This window comes from Salvia miltiorrhiza, chromosome 2, assembly GCF_028751815.1.
Source record: "Salvia miltiorrhiza cultivar Shanhuang (shh) chromosome 2, IMPLAD_Smil_shh, whole genome shotgun sequence".
Lineage (NCBI taxonomy): Eukaryota > Viridiplantae > Streptophyta > Magnoliopsida > Lamiales > Lamiaceae > Salvia > Salvia miltiorrhiza.
Genome location: NC_080388.1, coordinates 81,355 through 95,789, shown reverse-complemented (window position 1 = coordinate 95,789; position 14,435 = coordinate 81,355). Strand labels below are relative to the sequence as shown.

The 14,435-nt window shown below is 37.2% G+C and overlaps 3 protein-coding genes across 5 annotated transcripts; 1 reads left to right on the top strand and 2 right to left on the bottom strand.

The window, feature by feature from the left end:
- Positions 1 to 205: 205 nt before the first annotated feature.
- Positions 206 to 5,214, bottom strand: LOC131012451 (actin-1-like). Of its 2 annotated transcripts, none has more exons than XM_057940407.1 (5): positions 3,925 to 5,214; positions 3,386 to 3,436; positions 2,931 to 3,243; positions 2,247 to 2,860; positions 206 to 680 (listed from the first exon to the last, which is right to left on the bottom strand). In XM_057940407.1, exons 2-5 carry the CDS (start codon positions 3,431 to 3,433, stop codon positions 594 to 596), a joined length of 1,062 nt encoding a protein of 353 aa, XP_057796390.1. In that variant the 5' UTR covers positions 3,434 to 3,436; positions 3,925 to 5,214; the 3' UTR covers positions 206 to 593. The 2 variants fall into 2 exon arrangements, with proteins under 2 accessions (XP_057796390.1, XP_057796391.1); XM_057940408.1 differs by lacking the exon at positions 3,925 to 5,214 and adding an exon at positions 3,550 to 3,601.
- Positions 5,215 to 5,274: 60 nt separating this feature from the next.
- LOC131012448 (pentatricopeptide repeat-containing protein At5g16640, mitochondrial-like) lies at positions 5,275 to 7,022 on the bottom strand. The gene has a single exon (XM_057940403.1). The coding sequence runs from the start codon at positions 6,762 to 6,764 to the stop codon at positions 5,340 to 5,342; it is 1,425 nt and encodes a 474-aa protein (XP_057796386.1). The 5' UTR covers positions 6,765 to 7,022; the 3' UTR covers positions 5,275 to 5,339.
- A 2,995-nt stretch (positions 7,023 to 10,017) lies between these two features.
- LOC131012449 (putative UPF0481 protein At3g02645) lies at positions 10,018 to 11,750 on the top strand. Of its 2 annotated transcripts, XM_057940405.1 has the most exons (3): positions 10,018 to 10,267; positions 10,362 to 11,331; positions 11,407 to 11,750. In XM_057940405.1, the coding sequence occupies exons 2-3, from the start codon at positions 10,400 to 10,402 to the stop codon at positions 11,618 to 11,620; spliced, it is 1,146 nt and encodes a 381-aa protein (XP_057796388.1). In that variant the 5' UTR covers positions 10,018 to 10,267; positions 10,362 to 10,399; the 3' UTR covers positions 11,621 to 11,750. The 2 variants fall into 2 exon arrangements, with proteins under 2 accessions (XP_057796388.1, XP_057796387.1); XM_057940404.1 differs by having other exon boundaries at positions 10,021 to 10,267; positions 10,362 to 11,750.
- Positions 11,751 to 14,435: the final 2,685 nt, after the last annotated feature.

Below are 14,435 nucleotides of genomic sequence, written 5' to 3'. Positions count from 1 at the left end.
TCCACCGTAGATCTTGATAATCGAATGGCTGAAAATGGTTCTCCGTTCTTTTTTTATTTATGGTTCTTTCTTGAACCTCTCCCTATATATATATATATATATATATATATATATATATATATATATATATATACGACTTTATCACGGAGAGAAAACACATAATAATAAAGAAAAAACAAATTTATACAGCTACGGTTTGCCGACGGAAGATTAAAAAAACAAATATATATAGCTACGGCTTTACTACGGAATATAAAAAGAAACATGTATATAGCTACGGCTTTAGGACGGAATATTAAAAAAATAATAAATATATATACATATAGCTACTACTTTACGACGGAATACTAAAAAAAATAAAAAATAAAAATATTTGTGACTACGACTTTATGGCAGAATATAAAAAAAATGAAAAACATCAATTAACGACTACTTTCCTCCTTTAATTGGTCGTTAAATTTAACGACTATATTTACCATCGTAGGTGAAGAGTACGACCAAGCACAACCCGAGGTCTATCATTCCGCCGTGAAACTTGGAATTTTCGTCGTTAATCTTGATTGTCTATGGTTTAGCTACGAATATTTTCGTCTTTAATTTTGAATCTTCTGTGGACCTAAAAATGTTCTGTGGACAACTGATGGACCCATCTCATCAAATTCACCCTTGGATATCAACATCTGTTTCATCATAAACAAGAAATCCAATAATTATAATAAAATCAGAAGATAATGAGATCAAATTCTCTTCGACAGAAAATAGTGGAAAACATAAATATCACCAATTTTTCATTTTGTTCACATGTTCCGTGATTTTTTTTTTTTGTCTTGCGGTCATCTTCCCCCATTTCACTCTAATCTATGATAACTAGTATGCATGCTATTGAATTTTGGTGGGAAATAATTTACATTATAATTTATAAATAATATTTAAAAAATAAGTTAATACTTAACACGCCGATGAAATGAAATGATGAGGCTAAACCAAAATGATATGGTCCACCTAGACCCGTCTATAGTGTATATACCATTAGGGATGTCAATCGGGCCAGCCCACCAGGTTTTCGGGCTAGCCCTATCGGATTTCGGGTTAGTCGGGTGCGGGTTAATCGGGTTGGAGATTTTTTCGGGTTGTAAATCTTCAACCCTAACCCTAAACTTTCGGGTTTCGGGCTAGCCCATCGGGCTAATCAGGTTAAAGGCGTAAAAATAAAATTATCATTTGTATTTTATTATTCCTAATGATCTAATGTATAATGTATAAAATATACATAGATGTTAAAGATATAAATTATATAGCAAATTATGAAATGCAAAAATATAAGATATTCAAGATTACATAAACAAAATTATATTAAAATGAGATAGTAAAATTTAACATGTATCAATGCACTAGAATCAATTTGGATTATTACTGAATAATTAGTGGATTTGCCATGCACGTCTCATTAACAGAAAAAAAAAAATTGGTATCACTTTAAAATGAGATACTAATAATTAATTTCTAACTAATGAGATACTAATAATCAATTTCTACAAAAAAATTCATAATTAATTTCACTTTTTTTAATGAGATTGCACATATACACACATATATATTCCAACTAATTAATTTCACTTTTTTTTTTAATGAGGCTACATATATATATATATTTAAGCAAATACCATAGATCTAAACATAGCAGAAGTTGTAACTGGATGCATCAGTCACAATTCCGTCAGCCCACCGGGCCAGCCCATCGGGTTTTCGGGCTAGCCCTATCGGGTTCCGGGTTAGTCGGGTGCGGGCTAATCGGGCTGGAGATTTTTTCGGGTTGCGATTTTTCAACCCTAACCATCTAATTTGTCGGGTTATTCGGGTCGGCCCACGGGTTCCGGGCTGCATTGACATCCCTATATACCATACTCGTTCCAAATACAATTTAAAAGGTGTTTCACTACTCATAATTGAATCAAATTAACTCACTTAGCAATAATCACTAATTAAGTGAACCCCTAAATTCATAAGTATAAATTTTTTAAATAATGTTCACATGCCAAATCCATGATCATATTATTACAGTCTATTGTGATAAATATTTTCCTATGTACGTTTTCTATTATAGCTTGAGTACACAAGATAAAGAAAAGATGGGGATCGCAAAACTATGTTAAAATTTTCTCATTTTTCTTATCATTCCTATGATAAATTTGCAACCAGAGAAAATGCAACCTGAAAGTGTAACCAACAACAAGATGAAACTCTACCTGTTGGAATGTGCTTAGAGATGCAAGAATCGACCCTCCGATCCAAGCACTGTATATTCTGTCAGGCGGGGCGACAACCTTAATTTTCATGCTGCTAGGAGCCAATGCAGTGATCTCCTTGCTCATGCGATCAGCAAAGCCTACGAACATACTCGTGCCGCCGCTTAGCACAATGTTACTATACAAATCCTTCCTCATGTCGACATCACACTTCTTGATACAATCGTAGGTGGTCTCATGAATCCCAACAGCTTGCATTCCGATGAAAGATGGCTGGAAGAGTACTTCCGGGCAAAGGAACCTCTCGGCCCCAACACTAATGGTTTGGCCGTCGGGTAGCTTGTAGTTCTGCTCGACGTTGGAGGTAGTCTTAGTTGTCTCGAGCTCCTTCTCATAGTCGAGGGCCACGTATGAAAGCTTCTCCTTGACATCACGGACAGCTTCCCGCTCTTCAGATGTGGTGAACATGTAGCCTCTCTCGGTGAGCATCTTCATGAGATAGTCCGTTAGGTCGCGCCCGCCTAGGTCCAGACGAAGGATAGCATGCGGCAGCGAGTATGCCTCATAAATAGGCACAATATGACTCATGCCATCACCAGAATCCAACACAACACCTATCAAGAAAAAAAAAACAAACTACAAATTAATGAAAAGAAGAGGAAAAAAGAAGAAGTTTAACTTCACCTGTTGTACGGCCAGTGGCGTAGAGAGCCAGAACAGCTTGAATTGCAAAGTGCATTGCGGGGACATTGAATTTCTCAAACATTATCTGAGCCATCTTCTCCTTATTGGCCTTGGGAGTCAGAGGCTGCTCGGTTACAAGGATGGGATGCTTCTCCGGAGCAACACGAAGCACATTGTGGAAAGTGTGATGCCATAACTTCTCCATATCATCCCAGTTGTATGCATCCATTTGTCCCATCACACCGGTGCGTTGGGGTCGTCCAACGATGCTGGGGAAAACTGCTCTTGGAGTTTCTTCCCCGGCAAACCCGGCCTAAGTAAAACAAATGTATATAAGCACCGGTAGTCTCACCTTTAATATCCTTCATTGTCAATTTGTGTGACATCTCTTATTGAAGGACATGCATGCAGTAATAATGGAATCTCATAACAATTTTCTGTGAATTTATACTAACCTTCACCATTCCAGTTCCGTTATCACATACCAACGACTGGATATCCATTTTCTATCAATTGAAAAATATTGGAGTTAGTGTATGATTTGCATTAGTTGACAAATGACATTGCTAGAAACATGACACATGACATAAGCTATGATAGGAACACAAACATTCCTCACCCCAAGAGACTAAGATTCTATTTTCTACTCCCAGCCGACTTGGCCTATTTCGTTTGGACAAAATTAAGACAATGAGAAGATGTCTGAAACGCATGGGATATTGAGAAATGGCAATCGAATCAATCTGAATTTCGGGGATCAAAGTGAATACATATGTATATGACAAACGGAATTGCAAATTCTGAAAAAAGGTTGTGATTTGATTACCAGAATTGCAAATGATCCAACTGCCGATATTCATACAAATTAAACTGCATGATTAATATCTAAATCATTTCATTCACAAATCTAAAAATCCGACAAACATACGATCAATCCAAATGTATACAAGATACAAAAACCATTAACAAAGTAGAAAAATTAAGAATGACAAACCTGACAGTATTGATTACACGCAAAAATATACAGATTTCGATTCTGATAAAATCTGCAAGGTATATATAGAAATGTATTTGTATATCTGTAGGGTAAGGATGCTGCTGGAGTATATCTGTAAGGAAGATATTTTTGGGGTGAATTAGGGCTTCTACTAAAAATAGGTTATTTTGCAACAGAATGTAACAAACTGAATAATTCTAAAAGCAAGGAGATTTCCGATCCTAAAATGTAGAAAGCGAGCAATAAATCAGCCGGAAAATCCTTGACCTAATTGCTTCGCAAAGTGCGAGACATACGGTGGAGTTTTTGTGTAAGAAATGGAGAGGTTGGGATCGGAGGAGGAGATACCCGCCCTTCAACTGCCTGCCTTACCTTCGACACTGAGTCCATCGGAACGTCATACGCCACCAACTTCGTGGTAGACATAGACAAGTCCCACGGTTCATGATTTGGGCTTCTTCCTTTACGAGCCTTGTGCTATACGATTCCTTATCCATGAGGAGATCCCTCTTGTTCCTGAGGCTGCATATGTGGGGCTTCAAATTCTGGTGGTCGGAAATGATATTGCTGAAAAGGTGTCTATTTTTGTAGGAACTATTGCTCGTTTGGATAGAGATGCTCCACACTATGGAAAGGAAAATACCTTGAATGCTTCAGCATTTTTCTTACCTTTGGAAAGAGTTGTGAGAGCCTTAGGATTCTTGCAGAGTGGATGAATCGAGAGATTTTCAAGGTGATTGAGCCTAGCCTAGTTATGCTTGATGGTGTGCAGGCATTTCACTGCAACTGGTCTTATCATATATCGTTCTCAAACTACGGGATTGGTTGCTGTTGATAGAAAAACTGTTGCGGTGTCTATCAAGTTTTGAGTGTGAAAGGCTGCTTAGCAGAATCTAAAGCTCAAACTCTACTACAACAGAGGAGATCCCTTCCCTTCCTCCATCCCAGCTGCAAGGATGTTCAAAGCCGTGGTGCTGGCCGCTGACTCCCTCATCCCCAAGATCATGCCTCAGGCCATCAAGAACATCGAGATCTTGGAAGGGGATGGCGGCGTTGCCACCCTTTAAGGTTATCCATTTTGGCGATGGGGGTCAGTATAAGAGTGTCAAAGACCGTGTCGAAGGCATCGACAAGGAGAACTTAACACACACCTACAGCATCATTGAAGGTGATGCTATCTCAGATATTATTGAATCCATATTAGCAATTGCAAGACAATTATCCTTTCTCCAAAGAATTTTCCATGCATCTCTAACAAACCCACTACATGATGCAAATCTGTAAGCAATCAACAACACAACATACTATTGCATCTAACTACACATAATATATACTAGCATAATATACAAGATCAAAAACTGACTTATAAGATCAGCTATTATTTCTTATTTAAAGGGTGATTTTTATTAAATTTACAATTCAACCCTCTCTCTAATCAATCTCTCAAGAATTTCATCTTTCTTCATACCATTTCCTTCCATTTCCTTCAGCAAACACTTTGCCTCCTCCATTAACCCCTTTCGATGAAGTGAGTCAAAAATCATGGTATACATTGGAACATCAGGTCGCAGCCCTATTGAAGGAAGTTGATGAAGAATATCTCTTGCAGCAGCAACTCTTCCATCTGCACACAAACCTTTGACTAGAATATGATAGGTGATTATGTCAGGGCGTACTTGCTGATCCGCTTCCATATCATTGAAAAGCTTCCAACCTTCATTAAATCTATCAGAACAAAATAATCCATGAAGCATGGTGTTATATGTGACGGTTGTATGTTGTAAACCTTTACGAGAAACTTCGTGGAAAAGGCACCAAGCTTCATCAACCTTGCCTTTCTTACAATATCCCTTGATCAGGCTGGTGTAGGTGTATATGTCTGGCTCAAGTCCGTATTCCACAATGGAACGAAATATTCCTTTTGCCTTTTCCATTTGCCCTTGCGAAGAGTACCCATCCATCAACGTGGTATAAGTGATGATATTAGGTCTAATGTTCCGCATTATCATGGCTTTCACAACATGCTCAGCCTCCTCTATCCTTCCTTCCTTGCAAAGTGCATTGATCAGACTGCTGTAGGAGATTATGTCTGGCTCAAGTCCCTGTTCCACAATGGAACGAAATATTCCTTTTGCCTTTTCCATTTGCCCTTGTGAAGAGTACCCATCCATCATCGTGGTATAAGTGATGACATTAGGGCTAATGTTCCGCATTACCATGACTTTCAGAACATGCTCAGCCTCCTCTACCCTTCCTACCTTGCAAAGTGCATTGATCAGAGTGCGAAGCATAACTTCATCTGTCACAGAGAGATTATGATCTAACAAGTAAAAGAACAAATTTTCTGCCTCAACCACCCTATCACTTAGGCTAAGTCCTTTCACGAGAGTAGTAAAAGTCACCACATCTGGTTCGTAACCGAGCTTTAAGATGCAGCCCAACATAGCAAACCCAAAGTTCACCCTGTTCACAAGGCAATAACAATTGATGATGATATTCATCGTGCACAAATCTATAGGTCCACCTAATTGACGCATTTCGTCGAACATGTATAGGGCAGTTGTGTATTCTTCCATCTTGACAACAGCATTCAGCAGTTTGTTGAACATGGAATGACAAGGCCGTGGCCTAACTCTCATCATTTCACGAAACAGGAAACGAGCGAAATGTATGTCGTTTAAACAACTGAAATCTACTCTGAGCATAGATGAGAAATGTCTCGTACCTTGGAAACCGACATTACGCAGATCAGAAGGGTAGAGAGAGAATGGATGAGTCAGAGTACCGAATTTAACACCAATTCCTCTGCGAATGAGAGCTGTTGCAGAAGCCCTCATCTTCTTCAACGAGATTTTGATTCTGAGAAATCGTTTTGAAACTCAGATTTAAACCCTAACTCAACAATTACCTCAATCCAACCCTCAAACTAAAAGAAAAGGAAAGAAGAAAAAAAAAAATGAAATTTCAACACATTGCGCTCTTCTCCAACACCAAATTTGTGATTCTCCTGTTCATCAGCTCGTTTTTGTGTAATATTTTAAGAAATCGTCCTTTTTTTGAGAGAATGATCATTTTCTATTATTTGTATTTAATTTTTTTTTTATATATGACTTACTTTTGCATCCAGTGGTGAAAGCCACGCCAACTTGGAAAACTCACCTAATATCTATTCCAATTACTATAAATTAATTTTCTAACTTTTAATACTAAAAAAATTTAAAAAATATGATTGTAAATTGTGATGTGTCAGCCGAGAGAGAGAGAGCGAGCGGGTGGGGGAGGAAGGCGAGAGAGAGAGAGAGAGTGAGAGACCGAGAGGAGGGAAATAGATATTTGATGTGGGTAATTTTTTAGTTTTAATTTTAGGGGCAGTTTAGTCATTTAACACAAAAAGTGGGTAATTTTTAAAGTTTTTATTTGAGTAGGTAAATTTTAAATTTACTAAAAGAAAATGGCTACTTTCATATATTAACTCTATTCTTTTTCACGAGTAAACGAAAACAAAATATAAAAAGAGTATGATGTTCAACATTAAAGATAAATAAGAGTAAAAAAAATATATTTAGACACTTTAAAATGATCATAACTTATTTATTTCAGTTTTTTTTAAGGTTTTGAATCGAATTAAAGATTTTTTCGTAATCTTTAATTCAACAGTCGTATTGAATTTTTTTCATGAATTAAAATTAACTATTTTTTTGAAAATAAATTAAAAAGAAAAAAAAGAGAGAAAATTTGGAGGAAAAAATTGAGAGATAAAAAACTCCTCCTTTATATTATATATAGATATATTAATATTACTTATGTTAATTGCTTGTAAATACACGAAATATACTTGAATTTTAACTTTTAGTCAATACTTGGTCAATTAATGCATAAACATTAATTTTTTTGGAATTAAAATTTCGGTCTTATTTAATCCTATGTAAATGCCAAAATTTTATTGCGTAACATTTTTTACGTGAGTTGGCTTTAACAAAAAGGAAAAGGAGCCAAAAATTTATTGCGTGACATTTTTTATGTGAGTTGGCTTTAACAAAAAGAAAAAGGAGAAATTTTTTCAACGTGGTGACATGAATAAATATGGCTACGCGGAAAAAATAGAATCGATGTCGTATTGTATAGTTGGTGGAAACAATGTTGTTTTAGGCACAAACTTTGGCTAGAAATGTGAGTTGGCTTTAACAAAAAGAAAAAGGAGAAATTTTTTCAACGTGGTGACATGAATAAATATGGCTTCGCGGAAAAAATAGAATCGATGTCGTATTGTATAGTTGGTGGAAACAATGTTGTTTAAGGCACAAACTTTGGCTAGAAAATGGGCGAGTATGCAAGTTTGAGTAATTTTAATACAAATTAAAGTTGGTGTGCAATTTGTTGAAATTAAGTTCAGTAACTAATTTATACGGAACTAACCATTTACTGTTGTTAGCATGCAAAAGAGAAATGTATGAATAAAATATGATGCTGAATCCATGATAGATATAAGAAAAGATTTGGTGAAATTATTGATTGTTTAGATGAACAAGTTTTAGAAAAGACTTCATTTTTCAAGTCAACTTACGCAAAGCCTTGAACAAATCAACTTGATCCATTCATATGTGAAACAGTTCCAATTGTATATATTATTACTATCAGTTGAAGTTTAGAACTTTTTCTTTTTCCACTTTCTTTTTTCTTTTTTACTGTTAGCTAAATTCCAAGGTAATTTACTACGAAAATGCAATTTTGCATCATGATTCAACATTACTAGAAACTGTTGCAGTGTATTTGGCTGTGAAGGAAGATTTTAAAGAGATTTTTTACTTGAATCTCTTACGTTAGATAAACAGTTGATAAGGTTAGAAATGATTCTGTCCCTACATACATACATAGTTGAATCACATTGAAGTAAAACTCACTCTAATCACATCATTTCTATGCTCAAAAGCAAGTATAGCAAAAACAGTTTGTGTTAAGGTGAGTAGCAGCGGCCACATACTTGATCACGGACTACGGACTATTGAAGTAGTTTCGTCTCCTACGTAGTTACTTTTGTGGATCTGATGAGGCAATGCATGAAGAACGCAAAGTCTGTCACGTGTTTTGGATGATCATCATCGAGGCAGAGGTGTTCCTTAGAAGGGACTCTGTCTTGCCTGAGACTTGCAGATGTGGGAATTTGAGGACTCTGGCCTTGAAAGTGAGGAGATTCTGTTTAGACCGTTTGAGGCGAATACCGGCCTCCTTCAGCTCCGAGGCAGAGTTTATGTGGGCTAATGAGTTCCTATCTTTAGCCTTGGAGGGAGTTTGAGTTGAAAATGGAGTGAAACATTGGCAGATTAGGCCTAATTAGAGATGATTCACATCTGATGCTGGATGAGTGTCTTGTCTTTCTCTGTCGATTCATCAGAGACATGCTCGTGCCTTCTCACGAGCCCGATGAGGAAGCAGCATTCACACAAACTCATCTGCATCAACTTTAAGTAGCATTGGAGGGAAATTTCTTCCATTTCTCTTACTTTTTTGGACCAGTTTTTCTATGGTGAGATAATCTCCTCTCTGCACAAGTTGCTGCAGACCACTATCTTTGGTTCATAATCCTTTGCATTCACTTGGCGCAAGCGATCATCCACTTCAAATATTTTGGGCTTAGGTTGAGTAGTGTTGCTCAAATTCTCAATCAAACCTTGGATGCTCCTTTGACACACTAGTGATCAAATCTTGATGTGTGTGCCATTTCTTTACATTCTTCGTGTCGATCTAGATTTATAGACACAAGATCATTTTAAGGGAAGGTGAAGAACTAAACAACTTAACCAGAGTTTGAGATTTTGTGTTCAAGAATTTTCTATGCATGAGAAATGTAATTTCCATTGCATTAAGGTCTTTGTTGTTTTGGTACAGATCTCACCTTTGAGGTGTTTTACCATTGAAGCATAAGATTTTTTGGATAAAGAAGTTATAAGCTTGCTGATTTCAGCCATGGCTTAAAAGAAGACTTCATTTTGTTCAAGTCAACTGAGGCAAAAACCTCAAGAGAAGACTAAAAAGACTTGAACCAGTCAACTTGATTTGTTAATAGGTATTTCACTAGGAACTTTCTTAAGCATGAAGTCTTTCTCTAAAGTAAAGTTCTTGGAAATTGACTTAATTTCTGTCACAAGATTCACTTTATGAATACAATAATTTCTGGTTAGTTGCACCAAACGCTCACTTTGTCAATACAATAATGCAAAGATGGGAAGAAAGCTCTTTAAAAAGAAAATAGCGCGAAGAAATCAGCTGCAGCAACCACGACAGCTTAAGGTGCACTAGTTTCTCTAACTTTTTTCGTCTGAGGAGCTCTGCTGCTAATCTAGTAAGTATGCTTGAATTAATGCAAGTTTCAATAACAAATGAACCTATGTAGATTGCTAAATGTTTAATATTTTTATTGCTTTTTTCTTCTGTAGCATATATATTTTCTGGTTTCTTGGTTTAATTCTTGAAGATGACAGAGGAGAGAGATTGTGTTACTGTTAGGATTGAAAACTTGCTTGATCATTTGTCTACTTCATTCACTCCCTCAAAGCCTATCATAGCTAAAGTGGATCAACACCTAAGGCAAGTAAACGAAAAGGATTTTGAACCCGAAATAGTTTCTATAGGTCCAATTCATCGTGGGAAAGATCGCGTTAAGGGCATGGAGCAACACAAACTGAGGTATCTAAGAAAAGTAGTAGGAAGAAGAGATGAGTTGAGCATTGAGAAATGTGTGTTGGAAGTGAGGAGCATGGAGGAGAAGGCTCGCCTTTACTACCCGAAATCAATCAGTCTTGATCAAGATGAGTTTGTGGAGATGTTGCTTCTTGATGGATGCTTTGTGATTGAGCTGCTGAGAAGCTACTGGTTTAGTGATTTGAGAGACAAGAATGATCAAATATTTCAATTTGATCATATGTTGGTTCAAATAAGACATGATCTCCTGTTGTTAGAGAACCAGCTCCCTTTCTTCGTGTTGAATGAGCTTTTCGACATGACAAAGATGGAAGATCCAGACGATAACATACACGATCTCCTCCTCTTCCTAGCCGGAGACGTGCTCCCATGGCCGGATTCCTCAAAGCTCGACTCAAGTTCAGATATGTTACACAATGCAGAGCATCTATTAGGCCTAGTGTATGATTCTTGCTTCTCATTCTCATTCTCAGCCAAGCACTTCACTGAAAACAACGGTAGCAACACGGTGCACCACACATACTCTGCCTCGGAGATGGAGGAGGGCGGGATTAGGCTACACGGGTCGAGAGGGATCAGTCTAAGGGATATCAGTTTCACCAAAGGAGTCATAAAACTCCCACCTTTATGCATATCTGATAAAACTGAGTCTCTTTTAAGGAACTTGATCGCGTACGAGCTCTGCTTCCCTAATGATCATCCAAGGTATGTGAAAGATTACTTGTTTTTCATACATTGTTTCATCAGATCCACCAAAGATGTTGAGATACTGCGACGCAGTGGGATCATCAGCAACTTCCTAGGCAGTGATGAGATGATCTGCAGCATGTTCAACAGATTGGGGAAGAATGTTGTGGTTTCATCATCAGATTTTTGCTACTCAAATGTGTTTGAGAGTGTGAACAGATATGAACGGCTTCGACGTGGGAGATGGATGGCAAGAGTGAGGAGGAATTACTTGAAGATATCAGCTGTGCTGTGCTTCTCATACTAACCTTTTTTCACACAATTGTTTCTTTGCTTTCTTATAAGAAATGTTTACTCTTATCTGCAATGTAAACATGTCGTGTGTTTTGGTTTGCAAGTTGCAAGTATATCTTAATAAATAATGAACATTGGCTTTATTGTTTTTGTGTGTAGTTATTATTGGAAGGTTTTAAATATAGTGTCCAAATCCCAAGTTGTCTCAAAGATGATGAAGTTTTGGATAACTAACCATTTTAAAAACAATTTTATTGCATTTTTTGTTGGGTGAGTTTGTTTAGATGTTGCTTCCTGATGGAGTTTTTCTCATTGAACTAGTACGAAAGAATGATATTATTATTATTTTTTTGATAGATTAATAATATTAAATAAAGAAACTTAGGTCGCACCACAGAGAACTTGAATCCAAGACCTTTGGTCTTGAACATTAACCCCTTACCGCTTGGCCAACACACGCACACATAAAGAATAATCTTATTATTGTCATATAGTGGTCTAAACATTTACTTAAACAAATTTGTGTACCAAATATTGTTGAAGCTTGAATCGAGCTCGACTCGATCAATCTTAAATTAATTTTACACTTTATTTTTTGAAGAGGTGGTTTTGGGTGCAACATGTTGCACCATGGAACAGGGTTGACCCATAACCCCCAGAACCCACAAATACGCATATTTATATATTACTGGAAGGCATAAATATCAATGTTGCATGTTGCAACATGTTGCACACAAATTTTTGCGTTTCTTTCGAATAATTCCAATTAGCTTGATCACTTAAAACTCTTGTCATTTGGCCGGGTTTCTTTCACATCAAATTCAAATTTTAAAATATATTTTTACTTTGATATATTAATACCTGAAAAATATAATACTTCCTCCACCTCCATCTCAATCATATAGGTCATAAGACTCGGCCAGAATGTTAAAAAATAAATAATTTATAATAAAATAGGAAAGAAATTGTATTTTTTTTTAAGGAAAAGTTACGTGTAGTTGCATGAATATCGTCGTGATTTTTGTACTTTGTTAGTAAGTCACCTTAGAGCACTTCCAGCAGATCACCTAAATGCACCACTAACTCTAAATTTAAGCTAAAACAATTGAAAATGAGATAAAAAATGCATCCAGCAGATCCCCTAAATTGGATGGGGCCCACAAAAAATTTTACACCCACCTAAATTCAATCTTAAATTTACACCCACCCTAAATTTATTTTAAGCTTATAATTAGTAGGGCCCACACATAATTATTGTTTTAATGTAGAAAATAGGAGATCTGGTGTATCCATTTATAAAATCGAAATCCTAAAATTAAATAGGGAAGCTTTAGGGAGGAATATAGGAGCATAATTTTGGGATTTCTGTTGGGAGTGCTCTTAGATATATGTTTTCATCCTATAACATTAGCGGAACAGTGAAACAAAAGAAATAATAAAGAAAACAAAAAGGGGGAAATATAGCATCCTAAACTTCAACTAATATACTCTCTCCGTCCCACGAATCTTGAGTCACTTCTTTTCAGCACGGGAATTCAGGAGTTGTAGATTAGTATAAAACTGATAAAGTACGAGAGAGAATGTAATTAAAGTGATAAAGTAGGAGAGAAAATGTAATTAATAATTAGGGCTGTAAACAAACCAAGCTGCTCGCTAACTATTCGGAGCTCGGCTCGAAAAAAGTTCGTTCAAGTTCGTTTAGAGAAGCTCGATAAATAAACAAACCAAACTTGAGCTTAGTATTATTCGGCTCGTTAGCTCGTGAACATGTTCGGCAAGTGATTCAGCTTGAAAAATATAAATTATTGGTAGATACAACTTTTATTTATCCACTAAAATTAATAATAATTGTATTAAATCTCTAATTAATTTTATTTAGGGTTAATTGCCGGAAAAACCATATACTTTTTCGATTTTTGGTTATTTCCCATGACAAAAAAAGTCTGAACAGAAATCCATGAATTGAAAACTTAATTGTAATTTTCCCCCGCGTCCAATTTTTCCCCAAATTGAATCCGAGGTGGCAATCGGATTTCCAGCGTGTCATCGCCGGGAATGGAGTTTTGCGGCGATAGTGAAGCTTTTTTGAGTCCCGTCACCTCGACCTCCGGCGCCAGCAAACCAGTAACCGGTCGCCTTGCCCGAGCCTCGTGACTCCACCCCGAGTCCCCTACGCCGGCAGCGATTGGCAGTTGGCACGACAATTAGTTTTGAGAGAACTGATTTAGATCCCAGCTCCCACTTCCGCCGCCCTCATCTCGCCTCCAACCTCTGCCCTCTCGCCTCGCCGCTTCCACACACCGCCTCCGCCCTCCCATTTCCTCTTCCAGTTCGCTCGCCTCTATTCTCATTAATTAGGGCTCATTGCTTGACAAAGCAGAGGGAGGGAGACAGAACCAGATCTGCGGCGCCTCTTTCAGAAATTTGGGTAACTGATTCAGATCCCGGCTCCCACTTCCGCCGCCCTCGTCTCGCCTCCAACCTCTGCCCTCTCGCCTCGCCGCCTTCGCTCTCCCATTTCCTCTTTCAGGCGGCGGCGATGTGGCTGCCTAGTCATCAGGCGATGTGGCTGCCTAGTCATCAATTTATTTTGACAGATGGAATGAATTATGCCACGTTGGATCGGAGCTCCATCGGAGATCGCCGGAAAATGGACGCGGGGGAAAATTACAATTAAGTTTTCAATTCATGGATTTCTGTTCAGACTTTTTTTGTCATGGGAAATAACCAAAAATCGAAAAAGTATATGGTTTTTTCGGCAATTAACCCTTTTATTTATTATAAGAAAATAATTAATATATTTATTATTTTGAATAAAATAATTTATT